This window comes from Mastigoproctus giganteus, chromosome 1, assembly GCF_048544385.1.
Source record: "Mastigoproctus giganteus isolate SK-2022 chromosome 1, ASM4854438v1, whole genome shotgun sequence".
Classification (NCBI taxonomy): Eukaryota; Metazoa; Arthropoda; class Arachnida; order Uropygi; family Thelyphonidae; genus Mastigoproctus; species Mastigoproctus giganteus.
In genome coordinates, this window is record NC_143575.1 from 42,322,986 (window position 1) to 42,349,794 (window position 26,809).

At 36.2% G+C, this 26,809-nt stretch overlaps 1 protein-coding gene across 1 annotated transcript in view; it reads left to right on the plus strand.

The window, feature by feature from the left end:
- HERC2 (E3 ubiquitin-protein ligase HERC2) overlaps positions 1–26,809 on the plus strand; it is a 971,627-nt gene that overhangs the window by 167,551 nt on the left and 777,267 nt on the right. Inside the window, exons 18-19 of the mRNA XM_090372402.1 lie at positions 3,607–3,752; positions 17,850–18,022. Of these exons, the coding sequence (XP_090228528.1) occupies positions 3,607–3,752; positions 17,850–18,022 (319 nt within the window). The remainder of the gene's footprint in view (positions 1–3,606; positions 3,753–17,849; positions 18,023–26,809) is intronic.

The following is a 26,809-nucleotide window of genomic DNA, read 5'->3' on the forward strand; positions in this document are numbered from 1 at the left end:
GCAACAGTGTCAAAAGCTTTCCTGAAATCCAAATATATGATATCAAAATAATTTTTTGCATCCAGTTCCTTTGTAACCACATCATAATATCCTATCAAATTTGTCAGACAAGACTTTCCCTTAACAACCCATGCTGTGTCTGAATTATTGCTGCAGTCTTGTCTAGATGATCCTGCAATGCATCATTAACCAGTGACTCCATTATTTTACCCGGAACAGAAGTTAAACTAACTGGTCTGTAATTACTCGTGTCACCCTTCGATCCCCCTTTGTGAATTGGGGATACATTTGCACATCTCCAGTCCGTGGGAACCTCCCCTGAGGCCAAGGACGCTCTCATAATTATGGCTAAGGGTTTGCTTAGTTGCTTTGCCGCCTCCTTTAATATAACTGGATAGATCCCATCCACCCCAGGTGCTTTTCTTATGTTTAACTTCAACAATTTCTCCTCCACTTTGCTTTCAGTTATTACAAAATCATTAAGTATCCTGCTACAATTTGATAACCTTCTGCCATTTTCAAACCTTAATAATTCCTCATGTGTGAATGTAGATGCAAAATACTCATTCAGTTTGTTTGCTATCTGAGCAGGATCATCAACAGTCGAACCATCTATGTCAAGTGGACCAATCAGATTCATCCCCTTCCTTTTAGAATTTATATAAGTAAAGAAATCCTTGCTGTTTTTCTTAGCATCTTTTGCCAAGGATTTCTTGTAATCTGCCTTCACCTGCCTAACCTTCTTTGTCACCTGATTACAGACTAGCTTATATCTCCCATAGGCTTCTCAGTCGCTTGATAATTTATATCCATCCCATGCATTTTTCTTCTCTGTTACGAGTCTCATTAGTTCATTAGATAACCATTTAGGCCTAAATCTTGAACAATATTTCTTAATAGGTATGAAACTTTTAGTAGCTTCCACGATTAATTCCTTGAATGCTTCCCACTTAGAATTTACTGTTGGTAACATCGTCAGTTTATCCCACTGTACAGAATTTAAAAACTGTCGGAGACCACTGTACTCACCTTTACGGAAACAAAAACCCTTTCCTTTACCCCTGATGGTAATTAAATCTTTAAATAAATCCCACGTCAGTACTCTGTGATCACTGCCACCTAATGGTTCGTTTATCTGCAAATTCTTAATACACGAATGATCACTGCTGATAACCAGATCAAGAGTATCACTTTCTCTGGTTGCCTCTCGAACATGCTGCTGCAGAAAACAATCATCCAATAAATCCACAAAAGTCTGACTAGTGTGTGAGTGACCAACCCACAAGTTCCAGTCAATATCTGGGAAGTTAAAATCCCCCATTATAAGACATTCCGATTTACTAGCCCCCTCTATTTCTCTGTACAATTGTTCATTGTACTCATTCGAGTCATTAGGCCTATAACACACTCCTACTCTTATTTTTGCTTTTGCAGTGCTTATGTCACACCAAACTGACTCAACAGTGCACTGTTCATCTATATCAACTGGATGCACTTCTTTTGATTTTATGTTTTTCCTAATTAACAGCATAACACCTCCTCCCTTTCTATCCTGTTTATCCTTTCTGTACACATTGTATTCCCCAAATTCCAGTTCGGCATTCCTTATATCTGTGACACCACGTCTCTGCTATCCCAACAATATCCGCCTTTGATGTCTTGACCAACACTTCAAATTCATCAAATTTATTTACTATACTTCTAGCATTGGTATACATGCAAGCATACATGCTCCTACTCCTATTCTTAGTTACCCTAACACATCCCATATACCCACCTTTTTCAGGATGACTGCCATCCGTCCCTGAAACCCCCAACACCTCATGCTCCAGGTCGCTACTTATTCTAATAGAAGTTGTGCAAGAATCACCTTCACCTCTGCCTATGGCTACTGTTAAACTATTAGTCCTTGTATCCCCCCAAGCTAGCAGTTTTCCGACCCACCTAACACTGCCTCGATAGCATCAGCAAATATTCTTGCACCCTTTCTATTTAAGTGTATCCCCTCCCTATAGAAGCAGTGTCTCCTGTGTACAGTCCAGGCTGAAAAAAATTCTACCCTTTGAGCCTTGCACATTCTTTCCAGGGCCGAATTGATCGACAAGGCTCTCATCATGTACTCCCTTCTAAGTAATAATAGTATAATACATAATGTTAATTATAGGTAATTAGATACATTGAAAGGGACTTTATCGAGGGCTAACCCTATTATTACTTAGTAAAACAAAGTAATAATAGTATAATACATAATGTTAATTATAGGTAATTGGATACATTGAAAGGGACTTTACGAGGGCTAACCCTCTCAATATATCCCACTCATAATTAACAGAGCTATCAGTTTCTGTTGTCATCTCCCTGTTTAACCTGGTCAAATAGTAATATTAAAAGTTTAGTGGTTAAGTAGATAATTTAGTTGTTAACAGGCAAGATGACATTTAGCCTGACCGATAGCTAAAATTCATATATAGAAAACTAGAAGAAGCAATTATTTAGAATAAAGAGAACCAATATCAATCTATAATTTTCATATAAATAGGTACAAAAGAAGCTATCGCTAAAATAAGGAGAATGGAAGTAAGGTTTAAGTATAGTAATAGTACCTCAATCCACCTCGAATTGCTCTAATAGTTCATGAGGTAAGAAAAATAGGATTCAATAGTCAATAGTTAAAAGTAAAGAAAAAGCGTTAATGCAAAGGTACGTAGGATAATACCGGGAGCGTAACTTCCCATTAATTTATAATTTATCTTGACATTAACTTCCCGTTAACATTAATTTATCTTGATGTTAATTTTGTTGTTTTTACTATGAAGGTTACATCTTCAGTTTAATGTAGTTTTTAGGATTAGTAAGATATTCAAGAATTAAAAAAAAAAAATAAAAAGTTGATTTCAAATACTGTTGATTTATATTTTGAATATTATATCTATATATTTAAATTTTCTTAAGATGTATATGGTTTAAAATGGTGCTCAGTATTCTACCTTATACTCCTTGGGTGGGGACAGTTGCTGAGTTTAATATTTGTTCTACTTTGGAATATTACTTCTGATTAAAGATGATGTTTTGTTTAGTACCTGTAAGGTTACTGAGATTAAAATCAGGATCAGTATCATAGACAGGTTGTATACTACTAATTTTAAAACATTTTTCTTAACACTTATGAGTTAAGAAACATTAATTTATCTTGATGTTAATTTTGTTGTTTTTACTATTGAAGGTTACATCTTTAGTTTAATGTAGATTTTAGGATTAGTATGATATTCAAGAATAAAAAAAATAAAAAAATAAAAAGTTGATTTGAAATACTGTTGTTTATATTTTGAATATCATTTTCTGACCGGTAACTTTTTTCCTTACAGTCAAATTTCATTGTAATGAAATACAAAATTATAATGAAATATAAAATTTATATTTATATAAATATAAATTTATATAAATATAAACCTATATGTTTTTATATTTCATTATAATGAAATATAAAAACATATAGGTGAACTGGATCATGTAATTTATTTGTATTTATTTTAAATACAATTATTTTATTTTAAAATGTATTTTAAATCGCATGTTGTGCTTTTTTTTTTTTTTTTTTTTGTCCAGGCACACAGGGTGATTCTAGTCCTACAAACCCAGGGCGACAGTTTATGACTGATCTTTTGGTTGGTAGTTTGATGGCAGATGGCGGATTAGAATCCTCACTCCTCACTGCTATTAAGGTGGAAGTTCAGGAAATAGAGGAAATTAGAGTATGTATTACTGATTTGTTTTGTTTATGATATTCTTGAAACATTTATGTACTTTATTCTAAATAAGGCTGCTGTTCATTTTTAGATTCTTATGTTTGTACCTCAAATTGATAATTTTATTAACTTGCTTGTATTTCCTATCGCTTGTGATTTGAAAATTACAGCTTTCTAAAGGGCCTGCCTCTCATCTTCTGTAATACTTTTACTCTGGGATAAATATTGTTAAAGATAAGTTAGTGATGACTCCCAAACTTTCTAGAATTCTTGTTTTTTGCCTCAACAGCGGACATTGGCAAGATGTTCTGAGGGTGGCAATGCTCCAATGAGTAGGAACATGAAGCTAGGGAAACAAGCCTAATTAACTTCAAAGAGCATGTCAGAGCAGTAAAATATTGAAGAATACTTAGTTTTAACTGTGTCTACAGTAATGTCAGAATGTTGTCTATAAAATGGACGAATGGGTGAAACCTGGTAAGGGCAGATTGCTGACATACTAGGGATACAGAAATTGGGGATGATGAGTTCCACTATGGTATGTATAATGTATTTAGGGAAGGCAGAGAAGATAGAAGAGGTGGTGGGGTCATGCTTCTTATCAAAACTAGCCTGAGCACAAGATGAGCTATTGCTGATTCAGAAGTTATGCCTGCCAGCTTAGAATCTGTGTGGTATGAGTTAGTTGGAAGCAATGGTAGGAGTAATCTACAGACCAGAATATTGTGAAGAGTATATGATGTGAATGTCTTATTATGAATGATTACAGTTTGCCCCTAATTGATTGAAATAAGTGTGAGGAAAACTCACCATGGGGAACAAAATTTTAAAATAAACTAGATGATTATTATTTGTATCAGCATGTTAGAGAAAATACTAGAGGTAAGAATATTCTAGAGTTCATCATTACTCACAAATCAGACATCACAGGGCTTAACATACAGGAACCATTAGCTGGTAGTGATCAGAGTAGTTCACTACCAGCTAATGGTTCCTGTAAGTTAGTTGGAAGATGAAGAAAGATGTTGCAATAGACAAAGGTACAAGTTTTAATTTCAGAAAAGTGGACTATGACAGGTTAAGACACTGTGGCATCAATAAATTGGGTGGATTGCAGAGGAAGGTAACATATTAAAATTGAGGAATACCTTTAAGCAATAATCACAGATTATTGAGGTGCATATATACCATTAAGAAAATATGGCATGAGGTGGATGCCAAAATGGATGAATACAGAGCTGACCAGTTTAATGGAGCATAAAAAAAATATGGCATGGGAAAGTTACAAAGCATTGAAAAGTACCAAAGCCTACAACAACTACAATTTGATCTATAATAGTACCACAGAAAAGGTTAGGGCTGCCAAGGCTAAGAGAGCAACGAATGGGAACAAGGAGTTTTCGTGTATGTGAATACAAATAAGAAGAAAACCAATCAGATTGGACCTTTGTGTAATAAGTGTTGGAGAGTCTTAGATAATTGAGTCAAAGGTTGATGACGTTGTAAAGCAGATATCATCTTTTAAGGGCACAAAAGGTGATATAGTTGTACACGTTGGCACTAATGATATTAAGAGTAGGAGACCGGCAGAATTACTTAACAAGTACAGGTCACTGTTGAAAAAAAGCCGTGAAGTAGGGTTGAATTTGAAAGTGTCTGCAATTCTGTCCAGACACGATAGGAGGGAGTATATGATGAGAGCCTTGTCGATCAATTCGGCCCTGGAAAGATTGTGCAAGGCTCAAGGGGTAGAATTTTTTTCAGCCTGGACTGTACTTGTTAACAGGAGAGACTGCTTCTACAGGGATGGGATACACTTAAATAGAAAGGGTGCAAGAATATTTGCTGATGTTATCGAGGCAGTGTTAGGTAGGTCGGAAAACTGATAGCTTGGGGGGATACAAGGACTAATAGTTTAACAGTAGCCATAGGCAGAGGTGAAGGTGATTCTTGCACAACTTCTATTAGAATAAGTAGCGACCTGGAGCGAGGGGTGTTGGGGGTTTCAGGGACGGATGTCAGTCATCGTGAAACAGGTGGGTATATGGGATGTGTTAGAGTGGCTGGGAATAGGTGCATGTATACTTGCATGTATACCAATGCTAGAAGTATAGTAAATAAATTTGATGAATTTGAAGTGTTGGTCAAGACATCAAAGGCGGATATTGTTGGGATATCAGAGACATGGTGTCACCCAGATATAAGGAATGCCGAACTGGAATTTGGGGAGTACAATGTGTACAGAAAGGATAGACAGGATAGGAAGGGAGGAGGTGTTATGCTGTTAATAAAGAAAAACATAAAATCAAAAGAAGTGCATCCAGTTGATATAGATGAACAGTGCACTGTTGAGTCAGTTTGGTGTGACATAAGCACTGCGAAAGCAAAAATTAGAGTAGGAGTGTGTTATAGGCCTAATGACTCGAATGAGTACAATGAACAATTGTACAGAGAAATAGAGTGGGCTAATAAATCGGAATGTCTTATAATGGGGGATTTTAACTTCCCAGATATTGACTGGAACTTGTGGGTTGGGCACTCACACACTAGTCAGACTTTTGTGGATTTATTGGATGATTGTTTTCTGCAGCAGCATGTTTGAGAGGCAACCAGAGAAAGTAATACTCTTGATCTGGTTATCAGCAGTGATCATTCATGTATTAGGAATTTGCAGATAAAAGAACCACTAGGTGGCAGTGATCACAGTGTACTGATGTGGGATTTACTTAAAGATTTAATTACCATCAGGGGTAAAGGAAAGGGTTTTTGCTTCCGTAAAGGCGAGTACAGTGGTCTCCCACAGTTTTTAAATTCTGTACAGTGGGATCAACTGACGATGTTACCAGCAGTAAATTCTAAGTGGGAAGCATTCAAGGAATTAATCGTGGAAGCTACTAAAAGTTTCATACCTATTAAGAAATATTGTTCAAGGTTTAGGCCTAAATGGTTGTCAAATGAACTAATGAGACTCGTAACAGAGAAGAAAAATGCATGGGATGCATATAAATTATCAAGCGACTCAGAAGCCTATGGCAGATATAAGTTAATCTGAAATCAGGTCACAAAGGAGGTTCGGCAGGCGAAGGCAGATTATGAGAAATCCTTGGCAAAAGATGCTACAGCAAGGATTTCTTTACTTATATAGACTCTAAAAGGAGGGGATGAATCTGATTGGTCCACTTGACATCGATGGTTCGACTGTTGATGATCCTGCTCAGATAGCAAACAAACTGAATGAGTATTTTGCATCTACATTCACATGTGAGGAATTATTAAGGTTTGAAAATGGCAGAAGGTTATCAAATTGTAGCAGGGTGGTTAATGATCTTGTAATAACTGAGAGCAAAGTGGAAGAGAAATTGTTGAAGTTAAACGTAAGAAAAGTTATATTAAAGGAGGCGGCAAAGCAACTAAGCAAACCCTTAGCCATAATTATGAGAGTATCCTTGGAGAGGGGAGGTTCCCACGGACTGGAGATGTGCAAATGTATCCCCAATTCACAAAGGGGGGGGGGGGATGGAAGGGTGACACGAGTAATTACAGAGCAGTTAGTTTAACTTCTGTTCCGGGTAAAATAATGGAGTCGCTGGTTAATGATGCATTGCAGGATCATCTAGACAAGACTGCAGCAATAATTCAGACACAGCATGGGTTTGTTAAGGGAAAGTCTTGTCTGACAAATTTCATAGGATATTATGATGTGGTTACAAAGGAACTGGATGCAAAAAATAATTTTGATATCATATATTTGGATTTCAGGAAAGCTTTTAACACTGTTGCGCATGGAAGACTATTGTACAGATTGGAGCAGAATGGTATTAAAAGTAAGTTGCTACAATGGATAAAAGGATGGTTAAGTGGGAGAAGACAGAGGGTAGTAATCAATGGGTGCTGCTCTTCTTGGACTAATGTTATTAGTGGAGTCCCACAGGGTTCGGTGTTGGGTCCACTGTTGTTTTGTATATTTATCAATGATATTGATGAAGAAATATCAGGCTTAGTGTCGAAGTTTGCAGATGATACAAAGGTTGGCAGGGTTGTTAATGACAGTAATGGCAGTGTGCTACTGCAACAAGATCTAGATAATTTGGGCAGATGGGCTAAGAAGTGGCAACTGAAGTTTAACCTTGACAAATGCAAAGTACTGCATATGGGTAGAAGTAACCCCAGAGAAACGTACCAACTGTGTGGTACTACACTTAAGGTGGTAGAAAATGAAAAAGACCTGGGAGTAATTGGGCAGGCAGATATGAAGTTTTCTGAGCAATGCAGACAGGCTGCCAGGGCAGGTCATGGGGTTTTGTCAATGATATATAGGAATTTTGCTAGCAGGGAAAAGGAGGTGATTATCCCTCTGTATAAGGCAATGGTCAGGCCATGCCTTGAGTACTGCGTACAGGTCTGGAGACCTCATTTTAGGAAGGATGTAGATTTACTTGAGCGGGTACAGAGAACGGCAACAAGATTGGTGAGGGGAATGAAGGGATCCTCTTACCAAGAGAGGCTTAAGTTCTGCAAATTGCAGTGGCTGGAGACTAGGCACCTGCGTGGTGATCTGATTGAGGTATATAAGGCCTTGAATGGATTGAGCACGCTGAATTCTGATGGGATCCTTCCACTTGTTCAGATTATGAACCTAAGGGGGCATAAATTCAAATTAAGAAAAGACAGATATAGAATAGATGTGCGGAAATTTGCCTTTAGCCAGCGGGTGGTTAATTGCTGGAACAAACTTCCATCTGTCGTTGTGGAAGTTGATAGGTTGAATAAATTTAAGGAGGAACTGGACAGGCATTTGGAGGGAATGGTGTGTTTTTTTTTTTTTGGCTGATGCTGCATAAGCTCATACATTTGCTTTCTTGCATCACATGCCACTACTACTACTACTAATTCAGCAATGTTGCTGATCAATAAGCACTTTGTACAGTCAGTTCTGCTATAACGCTCATTTTTGCAAAGTGAATTTGCTTCAACGTGACTGATATATTATGGAACAATGTGAGTATAACGTGATTTTGCCTGCAAGTAACACCAGGTGAACTTAGCAACCTGTGCAGCAATATGTGTAAGTTTATGAAGCTTAAAAAAATGCCAGAAACATCAAATGTTTGCGAGCTCTTTCCCATTTACTGTAGTTTTATTGGTCGGAGACATACTGTTGTCATTCACTGTATTCACAAGATAACACATGATATTGTAGGCTGACTAATGTTTTCAGGAGCTTAAATTTTTCTGTTCGAACAGAAATTTTGTGAGGCATGATAGCATGAGCTGAGGAGCACATTTCTGGAAGTTACTATACAGTTCCCGGTTTATTGGGCTTTTCTGTTAGTGCAATGTAATTATAAACGGGTAGTAAACTTGATCTTACTGCATTTGCGATAATACCAATAGCTGGAATTCTGTGGGTTTTTACATTATTATGCTTCCCCTTCCATGAAATCTTCAATCATATAAAAAACAAATAAATTTCCAGAATCTTCTCTTCATTCCTATTTTTTAAGCTTCGTAAACTTGTCTCACTTGTTTTCATGTGCAATTTGTGCATCCCGTGTTTGTTGTTATTGATTTCTTTTCTTTTTTACTTTACAATTTTACAATCCAAAAAAAAAAAAAAAAATGTCAGTGAACAGAAATATCAATCAAGCAGACTTCATATCTTATCAAGGTAAAGTGCTATATTTAATGTAATATTTATTTATTTATTAGAAATTTAAGATGTTCGAATCTGTGTTAGCAATTTTATTAGGTTTCTAACTTTTTGTAGTGTTTTACTTGCCAGACTGAACTTTTTTTTTTTTTTTTTTGAGTGCTTTGCCCCTATCCCTATTTTTCCCCTAAGTCCTGTTGTTTTTAATGCTCAAAATACCATAACATGGAGATTTTTAGGAACATGTACCGTGTTATAGCAGAACTGACTATTGATTTTTATTGATGAAAGATCCTTCGTGGTGTGGAGAGGCTCTATGGATGAGGCAGAGACATATGAAATCATTGATTGAAATTACAGATGACTTTATTGGGAAAACTAAGGCTGTAGGTGAAGAAGAATGAATATCCAGCAAATTGAGCATCATCCAGTAATCAAATTTTTTATCAAAGAGGGCAGAAATGTTAAAGAAATTCATGAAAGAATGACTAGATTGTTTAGGGAAGTATCACACAGTTATGCTACTGTTGCAAAATGGTAAGCAGAGTTCAAAAGTGGATGAAAGTTATTTGAGGATGAGCCAAGGTGTGTTCATCCATCTGAAGCAATCAATTCTGAAACAATTGCTGTTGTTGAAAGAAAAAAAAATTTAGAAAACAGAAGAATTAAAGTGTGTGAACTTGAAAATAGTACTTTTTTTAATTTTGTAATTTTTTTTTTTAATGTAAACCCCAATCAAGAGAGGTATTAGAACCTATAGTACTTAGTACTGTGCTTGGGTTGGAGGTTGAGAAGACGAAAGAAGATATTTGTTGACATTGGACTTGAACTTCTGTAGACTGTAATTTTCAGGAAATACGTATGAAGGAAGGTTGTTCCAGAAAATGGCAGTTGAATGAATAAACGAGGAAGATGAAAAGTTGGTTCTGTGGGTTTGAAGTTGGACAGTAAATGGATGTTGGCTGGTGGCGGCACGTGTTCAGACTGTTTTGAAAGAGAGAGAGCAGGAATAAAAAAAGCCAATTCAGAAGAACAGTGCCCATGGAAGTATCTGTAGAAGAGGCATGCAGCAGAAACAGTACATCTATGAGACAGCGAGTGGAGAGACTCTGTTAGAGATGAATCATTAATTAACCTAACTGCCCTCTTCTGAATGGAATCAAGAAGCCTGAGAGAGGTTTTGGGGGCACCACCCCAGATGTGGGAACAATATTCCAAGGCGGATTTGCGATTTATGCAGAGTGAGCAGCTATTCGGAAGAAAAGTAACGGCAAGAGTGAAAGAGAAAACCAAGTTTTTTAGATGCAGAGGAAGCAACATTTGTAATGCGCTTGTGCCAAGAGAGATTAGAAGTCAGGGTAATCCCCAAAAGAGATATATCATTTTGCCTAGAAATCGGAGTGTCACTAAAGATAAGCATAGGAGCAGAAGAACCCTTTTTGTGAGATATAAGACAAGACTGAGTTTTAGAAGGGTTGAAATCGACTAAGTTGTCTTTGCCCCACTGGAGAATTACTTGAAGATCGGCATTTAAGGAATTGGTAGCAGATTTTCGAGAAGTTGAAACTGATTGAGCAGGGCAAGGTTTCTCAAAATGGAAAGTAGAATGCTATGTGCTATCATCAACAAAACTATGGATAGGATTTCCAGTCAATGGAAGAAGGTCATTAATATACAAGAGGAAAAGAGTGGGGGAAAGAACTGAACCTTAGTGGAGAAGTTAGAAGACAGAGAGCCATCTACCATCACCCTCAGAGAGCGATCAGAGAGAAAACTGGATAACCAATTACTAAAAACAGTTGGCAAACCATAAGATGGAAGCTTGTTTAGAAGACCTTTATGCCAAACATGATCGAAAGCCTTTGAGATGTGAAGAGCAACTACTTGTGTTTCATGAACCTTTCCATTGAATTAGTCCATAAATGAAGTTGGACAGTAAATGGATGTTGGTTGGTGGCAGCATGTGTTTGGACTGTTTTGAAAGAGAGCGCGGGAATTATAGAAGCCAATTCAGAAGAACAGTGCCCATGGAAGTATCTGTAGAAGAGGCATGCAGCAGCATGCCTCTTCTACAGATACTTCCAGGGTAACATAAGCCAGAATATCAACAGTGTATCGACACTGACGGAATCCATACTGGTGATCGATACAGACGGAAGGTTTCTAGGTAGTTTAAGAGTTGGCAGTTAATTTCCCATGGAAGCATTTTAAACTTAACGAAACATTTTAAACTTAATAAACTTAACATTTCCCTTTGAAGCATTTTAACAGTAGTGTATGAGCATTTAAAAATGACCAAAGTTTTTACAAGATAGCTTCCTAGAAATCTTTCCATTATTGACAAACATCAGAGGGTGGAGCCATTAGAAGAGAATTTAAAATTAATTCTTAGCAAGAATCAGATAGATTTTTATCCTGTTTGGTGACTGATGATGAAACTTGCCTACATTTTTATGTAACCAATCCAATCCAATTTAGAAAGCATGCAGTGGATGCATAAGGGATCTTCAGCCTCCAGAAAGTTTTGAACCCAACCATCAGCTAGAAAAGTCTTGGAATCAATTTTCTGGGACACAAAAGGATTGTTGTTAATTGATTACTTTGCGCTTAAAACCATGATGACAAGGGAATATTATTCCAGCCTTATGTCAAAGTTAAAAGCTGAAATTTGGGAAGAAAGACAAGGAAAATATGGTCATTGTGTTTTGCTTTTCCATGACAATGCACCTGTGCACAAATCCTGGGTTGCATAGGCTAATATTCATGAATTTGGATTTTAATATTAAACTAAACCACATCCCCTTTCCTCCCCTATTGGGCGAGGGAAGATCTTTCTCCAAGTGAGTGTTATTTGTTCAGAAACCTCAAGTTTCATCTTCGTGGAACTTAGTTTAAAGAACGAACGACTAAGCACAGCTGTAGAAGCCTGGTGTGATGCCCAACCTGAAGAATTTTTTTGAAGGATTAAACTTTACAAATTAAATATAATAAATGTATTGAATTTTAGAGTGAATACATTCACTCTAAAATTCTTTTATACTTTTATATGTCTTTTATACTTCATTCTTAGAAATTTTAACCTGCCCCCCCATAGGTATATTACATGGAAAAGTTCATTTTTTAACTAATATTTGCATAATCACTGAGTAAGATAATATGCATGGACATTTTTCATTACATTATATCAGAGATTCTGAAACTTTTGTACCTTGTACCTTTCAAATAAACAGATTTGGCTTAAAATTTAGCTATGAATATATATGTACAGCAGGCCCCCGTTATAACGCGGTTCGCTTTACGCTGATTCGCTATAATGCTGTTCTTGCATTATAACCCGTATCTGACTATAACGCTGTCAAAACTCACTGTAACGCTATTTTACTAGCATACAGATTGAATTTTTGACAAATCAGTCTTCAGTCCAGTCTGATTTGAGCCTTTTTTTTTTTTTTTGCAAAAGGAGAAAATAGCCACCATGAAATTAACTACAGTAATTATTTTTATAATTTCTACTCTATGTACAAAATTGAAACTTTCAATATGCTCTTATTTTCTTGGTGTGGATAGTTTCAAGGGAGAAATTCTTTTTTAGTACACAAGTTGAAAAAATTTACCATCCAGTGTCATATGTTGTTATGAAGTCTGCATTTTCTGTTCTGACCTGTAATAGAAAGATACTAAAAATAGATTTACTCCCTATCTCTTCTTTTGTTTTACTGTGGGAACTATAACTTGCGAAATGTTTTTCACACAATCAATCCCATGAGTGCTAAATGCGCTGCTGTTTCTTGTACAGTATTCTCTTGTCTTCTGGACTCCTCTGACCTTGTGGTCACCCGAAGTACATAAAATTTGTTTGTTTTACTGTTTTGGAAATTCCATAAACATTCTCCATGAGTCACACCATAATTGATTTACAGTACTTTTCCTGCAATAAACAACCATTTGATTTTACTGCACGGTAAAATCGAACTTTTCAGATAAATAAAACATTTGTCACCGTCTTCAGCTCACTTGCCAGAGGAATTCTAGATATCATTCAGTGCATACAGTGTTAGACATACAGACAGTTTACTGTACTCGAACATCGTATCACAATCAGTGCAACGCAGTTACATTTGCAGAGAATTATGGCGGATAAGAATGAAAAAGCAACAATGTCTGGACACAGTGCAAAGATTGGAAAGGTAAGAAAAACATTGAGTTTGAAAATTAAATTAGACGTTTTGAAGAGAATTGATTCCGGTCAAAGACAAGTGGATGTGTGCAATAATTTAGGACTGGCAGGTTCAACTGTAAGAACAATCATAAAAAATAAAGAATCAATTTTAGCAGCTGGAAAAACAGCTGTTCCCCTGCAGGCAACTAAATTGGAGAAACTTCTACATAATTTTATTGAAGACAACATTCAACGTAGAATTCCGTTAAGTTCAATTATTATTAAAGAAAAAGCGAAGAGCCTATATGAAGATTTAAAGGAAGCTCACCCCGAAAAAAATGTGGAACCATTTAACGCTAGTAAGGGCTGGTTTGATAGATTTAGAAAGCGCTATAACTTGCACAACGTAGCAATACAGGGAGAAGCTGCAAGTGCAGATCAACAAGGAGCCGAAACTTTCAAAAAAGAATTTGTTAAAATTATTGAAGAGTAATGTTATACTGCTCAACAAGTTTTTAACATAGATGAAACAGGTCTTTTTTGGAAACGAATTCCTAAAAGAAGTTTCATATCGAAAGAAGAAAAAAAAACATGCCAGGCTTCAAAGCGGCGAAGGATCGGTTAACTTTGTTGTTGGGTGGTAACGCTGCGGGGGATTTTAAATTAAAACCCCTTTTAGTTTACCATTCCGAAAATCCAAGGGCTCTTAAAGGTTTAGCTAAATCAAACCTACCTGTAATCTGGAAGGCTAATAAAAAAGCTTGGGTAACCAGGCCGCTTTTCATTGATTGGTATGCTGAGTTCTTCTGTCCTGCAGTGGAAAAATATTGTGCAAAAAATAACATTGTTTATAAAGCTATTCTAATCATGGACAATGCGCCAGGACACCCAAGCAAAGAGAGCTTAGAAGACTTGAACAATCACATAAAAGTTTTTTACATGCCTCCAAACACTACGTCTCTGATCCAACCAATGGACCAAGGAGTAATTGCAATATTTAAAGGGTACTACATAAGGAACACCTTTTCCCAAGCTATTAAAGCCATCAACACTGAAAATGTACCGAGCTTAAAGGAGTTTTGGAAATCCTATAACATTAAAACCGCCATCTACAACATTTCAAGTGCCTGGGATGAAGTGACTCAGAAAACCATGAATGGAGTGTGGAGGAAAGTTTGGAAAAATTGCATAAAGCATTCCCAGGAACCTGATGATTCTGTTGAAAATGTTAAAACACAAATTGTTGAGCTCGGAAAAGAAGCAGGAGTACACTAAATTAAAGAATCAATTTTAGCCATCCCTGTCGTTGTCGATCAAGAAATGATCGACAACGACAGGGATGGCCTCTCTAATGAAGAACTAATGGAAATTATAAAAGAACAAGAGCTTGCTATTGAGGGAGATGATGATCAAGATACTATAGATGAAGAACCGATGAAGTCGCTGACTGCAAAAGGACTTAGTGAAGCTTTTGAACACTTCGAAAAAATGTGTGATTATTTCCGGGAGAACGACCCTGACATGGAACGAAGTGCCAAGGTAATAAGAAATTTGAAGAAAGAAATGAATCCCTACATGATGTACAATGAGAGGAAGAGGGCCAAAGCACAACCCAAAATTGACACATTTTTCAGTCCAAAGATACGAAAACTCGAGAGCACAGGGCCATCGAATTAATAAATTCATGATTTTCGTTAGTTAATTACCTCATAATTATATGTGTATATAATGTAGAATATTTTGAATATTAAATATTTTTAATCGACATTGGTGCATATTTTCACTACCATTTATTATTGATTAGAAAATATCCTATGGAATAGACCGCAACTCACAAATACATATGTTACCTTATGGGAATATGGCGCTCGCTTAGCGCGGATTCACTTAGCGCTCTGTTTTCCCGGAACGAACTATCAGCATTAAGCGGGGTTCACCTGTACTTTTATAAATAAATATATACATAAATATATTTAATTTTATCTTATTTTAAATTAATTTAAATCTTAATTTTAAGATTTAAATAAAATATATTTCATACCTGATTAGTGGGATGATTTGTGATGATAAATGTCATATTTGTTAAAAAAAAGTGTTTCATAAAAATAACATGCACCCTATGTGCATGTTGTTTTGGGTGTGTTCTTTTAGTATGCAAAGGGTATTTTAGTATGCAATATTCAGGAATTGGAATTATGCATATTATGTACTGGTTTGCACTTTGCATTAAATTAGAAGTAATATTTTGGAAAGCACTTTTATAAGTGCTTTTCAAACATTCCTAATTTAGTAAGGTGTAGTGATAATATGTACATTATGCAGTAGTTAATGGCTTTATTTCAACGTAATTAGATTTAATAATTTTCTACTATCCAAATAAAGTACAGTCAATTCCGGTTATTTGGTACACATCGGGACTAGTGCATTTTGGCCCGATTAAGCGGCTGCCCCAATTATCTGAAGTTTCACGTAAATAGTTAAAAATACAATGGACCCCTGCTTTACAATTGGTTCACTGTACAATCTAATCACGTTACGATGGACTCACCATAGAAAAGTACTATTCACTATACGATGTGTACTAAGCGCCGGTCATTGTGATTACGTTTGTGAATTGAATTTTAATTCTATTAAACAGCTATTCTAATTAGTGAAAATAGGAGGAATATTATCAACAGGCTATAAAAGTAAAGATATAATAAGCACAAATTTACCCTTTATTACCTTACCAATTAAATGATACGTAAAAATTGGAAGAATATAGGTGATAATCGGAATAATTAATACGTACTGTAATATGTACATACTAACTAGTTGAAAATTTAAAACAGTAAAGAGATAAGCAATTAATAACAAAGAACACGGCACACACAAATTGCAAGTAACACGATACGCGCAAGTGAGAACGGAGTAACAAGTTATGAAGCTTTAAAAATAGGAATGAAGAGAAGATTCTGAAAATTTATTTTTTTATATGATTGAAGATTTCATGGAAGTGTAAACACATTTCACCACAGAATTCCAGCTGTCAGCATTATCACAAATTCAATAAGACAGAGTTTACTATCCATTTATGATAGATTGCACTAACAGAAAAGCCCAATAAACACGACTGCTAATTGTTTTTATTGTTTTATGGTTGTGACTTCCAGAAATCCGATCGTACCATGTGGTTCGGTTGGAGACAATTGTAGGGTAATCTCCAGTGCTGCGGTCTCCTGCCCTGATTAAACAGCTTGTTGTCTCAATTAAGCGAAGTAAACCCTGGCTATTTTCTCGATTGGGTTCTGTTTTTTAAGATTTGCCCCAAATAAACAAAATAGCTGCCCCGATTAACCAGTGCCCCAAATAACCAGAATCCACTGTATTTTGGATTAGTTTTTACATTTTTTTCTTCACAAAACATAGACAGCTGTGTAGAAAGTTGCCTCTTTCTCATACTTAGGGAAACTCACCAAGCATCTTGAAGTCCCCTTCTATCTCAAATGGTATCCTTTATTATTTGTGTAGCCAAAATTAACTTTGTCCCAGGTTATTAGAAACTGAGTTAGTCCACTTCAGCAAATAGTAGAAAATGATTGGATAGAATACCCAAGAAATATCTGATGTTAGTGAGAACTTTGAATAAGTTCAGTCTATAGTACAGGAACATAATACCTTTGTTTATCTAAACTTTACAGATTAAAGTTTAGATAAACAAAGCTTGACCAGAGGTCAAATTGATAAAATAATTCAATATTAATGGGTATAGACACTTATGAATGTTCTAGTGATCTATATTACTAGAATAAAGATCAAGGATATTTATCAAGATGTTCTTTTCGTATACTGTATACCAATTCTGCGGCCAAGTGGTAAGTGTGTTTATTGCTGCCCATTTGGAAAGGCTCAGGTTCAAATTCCTTGAGTGATGCTAGGAATTTATCTTACCACCTGAGATCAGCTAACTTTGCTGATCTTAGATGTAAGCATACGTTTTATCAATGCAGCTACTGAGCTCTGATGCCTCTTGCTTGAGTTGCAGTGAAGATAATTCAAAACATTTTACATCCGTATCATTTACTGATATTAGTTATGAAATATACTAATGCCTAACCTGTGAAATTATATACTAATGCATAATCTCTGAAATTATTTATTGATACATAACTGAGGTATAATTTCATTATTATAGTTAACTACACAACTAATCTCATTATTATTAATTTATAGTTACATCAAACAAATTTTAGAGTATACTTTTAAGTTATGAATTTTATAAATAGAAGTTTGACATATAATAAATGTAATACAGGAGAAAGAGGTAGATAAAGACAAAGAAGATGAAATAAAACTCACCGATAGTGGCGAACAACTTATGACTAACCAAGCTCTACTAGAATCAGAAACCAAACGAACCCAGGAAGCTTTAACATCTGATGACTCCTCAGCTATACCACTGTTGCACCTTGTTAAGCAGCTTCTGAGGTATATTTTTTAACAAAAGTTTTATGTGTGCTACTTTTCATTGCTTGCATTTTCTTTTTATATACTGGGTGTTTTTGAAATGTCTTATCAAAATTTGCACATGTTCTACTGAGCATAGGGATGAGAAAAGTTCACATAGACAAGGTACTTCTCTTCCAAGTTATAACTTATTTTCTTTTTTTCATAGGGTGAAGATAAGTTTGACTTTAAGTAAGATGATAGGTAAATTTGAATCATTTGTGTATCTGATGTCACTGTACATGCATGCAAATTTTGGAATGAATCCACCTGCTTCTTTTGGGCTCCGAGCGAGGGACGCTCGCTCTCACCCAGAAAAACTTGGGGGAGTTATGTTTAAGATACGACTATTTTGTTGAATTAACTAAATATGACAAGGATGCCTTTGGGCATTGATAAAGTTTGCTAGATAGGGCAACTTACCTTCTCATGGTGGGGGCGAAGATGCCATCCCCATAGCGAGGCTAAAGGTTTTTGTTATCACCTTGTCATTAAGTTATTGAGTTGTGTTAAATTGAGTTGTATAACATGACTAATGGCTAACCTAAGAAAAAGGTTAAAGATACACTCACAGTTGAGAACTAGTTGCATATGGCTGAAAGTCCAGGTGGATAGGTGGTAACACAAATGACAATTCTCCTTCTGGGCGAGGCAACTATTCTTAAAAGTGTGTCAGTTTTTTTTATCCGTTGTCCTGAAGTTACCTGTACGTGAATAAATATTCCTGTTGTTATTTTAAATCCGTGTTATTTTTTTACCTTGACCACGAATAATTGGTACTCTAACACCAAAATGGCAGACATGTACTTTATTTGTGGATGAGTGAACAGGAACAGCAGTGAGCTTAGCACCTGTACCAGGAAACGTTTCTGCAACAATAATGTCTAGCTAAGGGTACTTTTGCACTCACCATTAGTTCTTTGAGAGATTGAATCTTGTTTTGCCTGTTATCACTGATTGAGGAAGAACCAGAACCGTCTAAATACCTGTTCCTCGAAAGCAGGTATTCCAAACTGTCCAAATACCTACTTTAGAGGAATAGGTGGAGGTTATAATCAAGGTGGATCCTGGAACTAGAAAACGAAATGTAGCAGTAATATTAGATGTTGGACTTTCAACACTGTATACAGAGAATTCTTTGTGAGCAGCAACTCTATCCATATCACATGCAGCAAGTTGAGGCCCTCTCTCAAAAAACCACATTATGTTTTATCAATGGCTTTTACAGCAGTGTATTGAACATTTTCTCCGTTGTCTACTTCCCACAGTGAATCACAGTTAACAAAAGATGCCATTATGAATTCACAACAATCACCACTAAACACAAGAAAATGTTATCTCCCAGTCTTTGGCAGGACAAAAGGATCCATTGGTCCTTTTTTCCTGCCACCTGTGCTCAGTGGCCAAATTTACAGGCATTTCTTGGAGAAGTTCTGTTGGAAATATGTTGTCAGATGTGGTTCATACATGATAGGACTTGTATGTGGTCCATACATGATAGGACATTTTAGCCTTGCTGCTCGAGAATTTCTTGATAATAAGTATCCTGGCTGTTGGATTGGTCGAGGTGGACCAAATGTATGGTTTTTCATGCTCTCCCAATTTAAACCCATTGGATTTCTTTTATATGGGGACACTTTAAGGTTCTTGTTTACACTACCCTAATTCATAACGCACATGTTCTCTGTTGTTGTTATTGGGTTTAGTGACACAAGGGCTACTGAGGCCAAATTGTGTTTGTTCATAGCTTATTTGCATGATCATATCATTATAGTTGTTAAATTATATGCTCCTGTATAGGCCAATACATTTTAAATAGATTATAAGTTGTTTTATATTTGCTTTGTTTCCTAAGAAGTGATGGTTGAATGTAAGGAACAGTCAGTCAGGACAGGATGAGCACTGGGGTGGATTTTCTCCCAAGAATAAGAAGATATGATTGTGATGAGTGTGTTCAATTCTCACTCTTGCCAGTACCACTTTCTCTTGTCTGTTTCATCAGAAGCCAGAGAGTCACAGATTTGGATCTTGTTTTATCTGGTAAAGTTTATTGTTGGTGTTACTTTTCCAGATTTGTGACCAGTTGTCATAGCATGCTTTGCAAATTATAGGCTTACAGTCAGTATAAGGAACCTGAGGATGCCGTGAGAGTTGAAAATGTTTAGTGGCAGGGTCAGCACTTTCATTTTTCGGAATGCCAGAATGGCCAGGAAACGTATTCTCTGAAAACAGATTTTGGATGGATGTTAAGCAATTCTGAACACTCCAGGAATTTTTGAACATGGTCAACAATCTGTGGAAAGATGCTCTGAGTTTTGTATTACAATCTCCTTTAGCAGTAATACATACTACTAAAGGAGACCATTTTAGACACTTTCTCTGATCTAGACATAAAGGAAAGTTCTCTTTTGGTTACTTACAGTGTACATGAAAGTGATTCATGCACAGGAAAGGAAGCATATATGGACCTATGACCATATGAACTTTTTTCATCTGTGTTCAATAGAGTACACTCCCAAATTTTGATAAGATCTTTAAAAACACCCTGTATAAGATGCCAGCACCAACATTTTTTGCATCTGGAATCTTTCTGAAAGTCACAAAGTTGAGTAGAAGAGAAATTGAGTAGTAGAGTAATTGAGTATACTAGAATAGTTGGTTGAGTAATTAGAATTCTATATATTGAGCTATCTACTTTTTCAACCTTTAGGACCTGTTGCTCATATAATACTTAAACACTTAAAATGTTATGAAAACAAAAATCTCGACTAATTTTATGCTGCTGAACACGAAAATCACATTAAAATTTGTTGATTGGCTCTTGTTTTCGAATATTAGTGAGTTACTCTATGTTATCAATTACAGCTCTCGGCAAAATGCATGGCAACACCACAATTTCAGTACCACCATGCTCTTATCATGTAATCAACAACTGTCACCTTGCTCTGCATCATATGATAAGTTGTCGCCTCAAATGCATGTTCAACTCTGTTGCAGTAAACCTCGAATACAGCTAAGTACTGGGTGATTTGTCCTCAGTTAATGGTTGTTCTCTGTGGATTCCTACTTTTTGCGTAGTATTTGTGTCGTGCAAGATTAATATGCCCTGTAATTGTGTTAATAGTCTGGATGACTTCTGTTACGTATGTGAAGAAGTCACATTAGTTTCAAGAAAGTGTCCCTTAAACTCAAGCCATAAAGAAGGCCTACTTCTTGTACTTTAGGTGTAAAGCAGGTGACCAGGGCAAGAACTGGACTCCACACAATATGCTGTACTACCTGTTCATCAAAACTGAACACATGGGTGAATTGAAATGGACGTTTTATGCTTTTTGCAGTGCCCTTGATATGCAGGGATCCAACAAATCACGTCACAAACTTACTTCTGTATGGGGCCTCCTATTAGAAAAGGGATGACAATGAAGAAAAAGTGGATAGTGACATATCCAAATATACCATCTGCAATTCATTCCATCCCTCACGGTGAAGTACTACCAATTACTGAACCGCCCAACCGTTTTTCTGATGAAGAAGAAGAAGACACTGATGAACATCAACTTGATATACACGGAGAAGTTCAGCAGCCAAGAGATCCATTATTATGCCCAAATGTTTACCATTCTGAACCACATAAGGTCACAGAAAGTGAGCTTAATGACCTCATCAGGGATTTCGAACTGCTGAAGAATAAGGCAGAGCATTCCGCCTCGAGGCTGCACAGTGCCGGATTAAGGTACGGCTAGCATGGAGCCCCGGCCCCTTCCCTGGGGCCCCATTCTTTAAGGAGCACCAAAAACAGAACAATGAGGCAGAAAATATATCCTTAGTAAAGGATGCTGAAAAATCATTCTGCCTGTGGCATGGAAATACCTTTGTCTGGCACTGAGGCTATAACAGTGGAACCTTCTAGATAATTCTGTGAAAGTGACAGCATTTCGTACTTGAAATAAAGACTATGATAAATTCTATCAAACAGAAGGTGTGAATTCCCTGTTTGTAAGGATGTTGATGGTCTAATGGCAGCAATAAAGATGAGGCATGTTCCCGAAGAGTGGCGACTATTTATAGACACTTCTAAGGTTAGCCTTAAGGCTGTGTTATTACACAATGGAAATATGCTGCCTTCAATACCTCTTGTGTATGCCATCCACAAAAAAGAAACATATACAAACATGGAGAATATCCTCTTAGGTATACACTACAGAAGTATGAGTGGCAGATATGTGGTGATTTAAAGGTAATCACCATTTTATTAGGATTACAAAAGGGTTACACTGAATATTGTTGCTTTCTCTGTGAGTGGGATAGTCATGCCAAGGATATGCACTACAAGAAGAGGAGTTGGCCTCAACAAAAATCATTAACACCTGGAATGAGGAACTTAGCATTTGTACCTCTGGTAGATCCAAATAAAGTTTTGCTTCCATCACATCACATCAAACCGGGACTTTAAAAATTTTGTGAAGGCTTTGAAAGTGAACGGTCCTGCATTCACATACTTGCAAGAGAAATTCCCAAAACTTAGTACAGAGAAGATTAAGGTAGAAGTTTTCACTGGTCCGCAAATGAGGAAACTTTTCAAAGATGAACAGTTCGAATGTGTCCTTAGTGATAGTCAGAAATCATTGCAGAAAGCCTTTTGAAATGTTTTGACTGGTTTTATAGGAAATGTTAAAGCCAGAAACTACAGGCAGCTTGTGGAAGATCTCATTGCTTCTTACGAAAAACTGGAGTGCAACATGTCATTGAAGATGCATTTCTTGCATTCACACTTGGATTTATTCCTGCTGAACTGTAGTGCTGTCAGCGATGAACATGGTGAACTTTCATCAAGACATTGCAGCAATGTGACAAAGATACAAAAGCAAATGGAGTGCTGGCATGTTAGCCGATTATTGTTGAATCGTGAAAAGGGATGTTCCTGAAGCTGAATACAAGCGAAAGGCGAAAAGGTCCAGTGTTTGATACAGATATGTTTGTAGCTACACCTTACTGCCATATAAATAAAAATTACCTTCTATAAATTATAAAAAACTACTTTTTTTTTTTGAAAACAAGAGCCAATCTGCCATTTTAAGCACTGTTTCCATGTTTAGCATCCCAAAATCTAAGTATACTTACTTTCATGCCTGTAACAAGATATGACCCAAAATTTGACACTTATGAAAGCTTTTAGGACCCAAAAGGTCCTAAAAGCTTTCATAAGTGTCATTGATATTATAAAGTAAAATTCTTGTTATTATAGTCATTTCCTAAATATGGAATTTAAGTTTTCTTTAACTGAAAATTAATGGCAAGCTTTTAGAACTGAAAAATATTGGTGTTCTAATGTGTGATGAAGTTGACATTTGCTTTGTTTCTGAAATTTGAAGTAACATATTAGGAACATATTAAAAAGTAGGTGGAGTATTGTTATTCCAATGGATTGCCATTCACGTAGAAAACATCTGTATACAGAGTGCCCATGAAAAATATGCCCGCATGCAAAATAGTATTAATATTAGTGGTAACAAAATGATACATTGAAGCAAGATTGTTTTTTACTTCCGAAAAAATACAAAATGTAAACTGCTTATTTATGGATAATGCAGAAGCATTTGTCTGTATATATGTTAAACCCATCACCTGAACATTTTGCGCGCCTTCAAAGAAGTGATTGAAATGCAGTGGCACACTCTTCAACTGTAATTTTTTTCCGAAGATTCACCACTCTGATCTTTAAACCCTTCAGTTGTAGGAGGCTTGTTTGCTCCAAGATTGCCTTAGGTAAAAGAGTGTTTTCTCCTAATTCTTCTGCTAAGATATAGATATACAGATGCCTGATGTCTCATACCTTTAGATATAATGTGAATAATCTTGATTCTGAACTTTATCAGTTTGTTGTTCTTATGAATTTCTGATTTGTCAAACATTGTTTATGTAATAAAGAAATCCTTATGAATATTTTTAACAGTTTGACAAATCAATCTGCTTTTCCATATTGTGATATTCTAAGCTTTTGCTGGAAGGCCACCAGTTATTTTTTTATTGATGTGTCTTTGTACCAATGAGTAGCTTTGAAAGTGAACGGTCCTGCATTCACATACCTGCAAGAGAAATTCCCAAAACTTAGTACAGAGAAGATTAAGGTAGAAGTTTTCATTGGTCCACAAATGAGGCAACTTTTCAAAGATGAACAGTTCGAATGTGTCCTTAGTGATAGTCAGGCTCAATCTTTGAGCTTGACTATCACTAATATAAGATTGTAGTTTGCAAGGAACTCTGTCTGGAGCTGAGATATTGCAGCCACATATTGAGCAGCACATTTTGCAGACTGCAATTTCAACATTCCTTGGAAATGAGTTAGATTCTTGACATTGGAACTTAAAAGTTCTAATTTCATCTGAAAAGCTTTGATGTGATTAAACAAGATATGCACCAGTTGATCTTTTGACTGGAGCTTCAAATTTAACTCATTCAAATGAGAAAAAATGTCCATAAGGAAGGCAAAGTTGGCCAACCACTTTGGATCGCCAAACTCTGATACTGGTTTGCCTTTTGCTGTCATGAACTCTTGGATATCATCTTTCAACTCAAAAATCCTCGTAAGCACTTTTGAACAGCTTAACCATTGCACGTCGGAGAAGTAGAGAACATCACCATGATCAGCATTCCATTCCGTCTGTAGAAAATTTTGAAACTGTTTCAAAATTCAAACCCTTTGCTCAGATGAAATTCACGTCTGTGAAAATTTTCATGACATTTTCAAAACCAAGAAATTTGGCATGCAAATTTTCCTGGTGAATGATGCAATGGTAGTTGATTAATCTGATAGTATCTATTTCTTGTTCTTTTTTTAAAAGTGCTACCAATCCCACTTTTGTTCCAACCATAGCTGGGGCTCCATCCATCGCCAACTCTGTGAGGTTTCTCAAATTGAGGTGATATCTAGCAAGAGTCATTTTTGTAGCTTCCAGAATGTCTGTCCTTTGTGGTTCCTTTCAAGGGACATAAAGCCAACAGTTCTTCAAAAACTTTAAGTTCATTGTCAATCCCACGAATAAAAATGCCAACTGAGCTGTATTGGTTAAATCCGTGCTTTCATCCAATGCCAATGAGTAAAATTTGCATGCTAGCAACTCTGTTTTCAATATCTCCTCAACATTCAATGCCAGTTCTTCTACTCTCCTAGTACAGTCATTTGAGACAAGCTTATCTTTTTGAAGGCATCAGCTTTGTTTGGGCACACAACTTCAGCTGCTGCTACAAGGCACTCCTTCACAAATTCTCCATCAGAAAATGGTTTCGACATTTTGGCAATTTTTTGAGCAATGATATAACTAGCTTTGACATAACTCTCAGCATCCTCCGATACTTTCTTAAAAACTGATTGTTGCGATTTTAATGATTTTTTGAGATGATTCGGCTGGTCCATGCATACCTGACCTTGGAGACTGACGAACTTGGTTGCATATTTTTTGTCATAATGTCTTTTCAAATTATATTCCTTGACAGCAGATATTGATTCCTGACATATTAAATAAACAGGCTTTCCATCAGTTTCCACAATGAAGTATAAATCAGTCCAGTTTCATTGAAGTTGTGAACAACTTCACTGTAAAGATGTTTTTTGCTGGTACCCACCATTTGAATTTACTAGGGCCTCTTATTACCATTATGTTTTTATATAACAAAGGTAATTAAAACTTCACTAAATGATTAAATTCACTTAGCTTTATTTTTGCAATTCTCAAACAACGTAATAAAAACTAAAAAATTATTATTAGTCGTTAATAATCGAAAGTTCAGAAAAAGCACGTCACGAGATTGAATTCTAACCGACTGAATGACTAAAATCCAAGCGAGTGCAAGTATATATATACCTTGACAGTTTCTAGAAAGGTCCAGAGACTCAAGAATACTTTTTTGGTAAACACTAGAACTAGAAAGTACGCAAAAATGTAGCAGTGCTACCTGTGTGCACTCATTGAGAAGCTGAGCTTTCCTGCTTAACCAATAGGTGGCAAGGATTTGCTACACTCCATTTTGCACTATTATATATGTTTTTAAATATTTTTTTGGAAACTTCATTGTGTTTGTGGGCCACAAGTGGCCCGCAAGAGATGGCTTGAGCACCCTTGATTTTCAATTTGATGAAACTGATTCTAGAAGGACCAACAGGTATCAGCTAATTAAAAATAATTAGCTAAGGGATAGTAACTGCTTTATCGGTACAGAGTTACAGGTGGTGGTCAAAGCCAAAACATGTAATTCCTTCCTTTCTTTCTAAGATTTATAGATCTCGGATATTAATTGTTTAAACATGTGACTATGACAGGCATATTAACTGATTCAAACATGTGACTATGGATTTACATTCACACCTGAGAAGTTTTAATCCTTTTTAAAGAATAGACATAGAATGTAAATCAATATTTCAAGGATTTTCAGAAAATGAGATCCAAATGAAATTGGTTTAAAGTCCTCAAAGGCCATGTTTTCCTGGTCATTTAGAAATAGCAACTACCTTATGAACTAACCAGTCCTCAGGCCAAATCCCCCCACTATTCACAGAACTTTACGCATATATCAGGATAATCTTCAGACAGAGCATATACTAACCTGATTATATGCGGCTTTATTTTAACATCCTTATTTTTCTCAAGAATTCCCTTTTTAATCTTCAGTTGAATCTCATCACAGCACTTTCTTGGAGATTGTTGATATGAAGTTGGCACACAGACCACTACCTCAGGTGGTCAAAGCCTTGAGGAATCCAGATCTACCTTT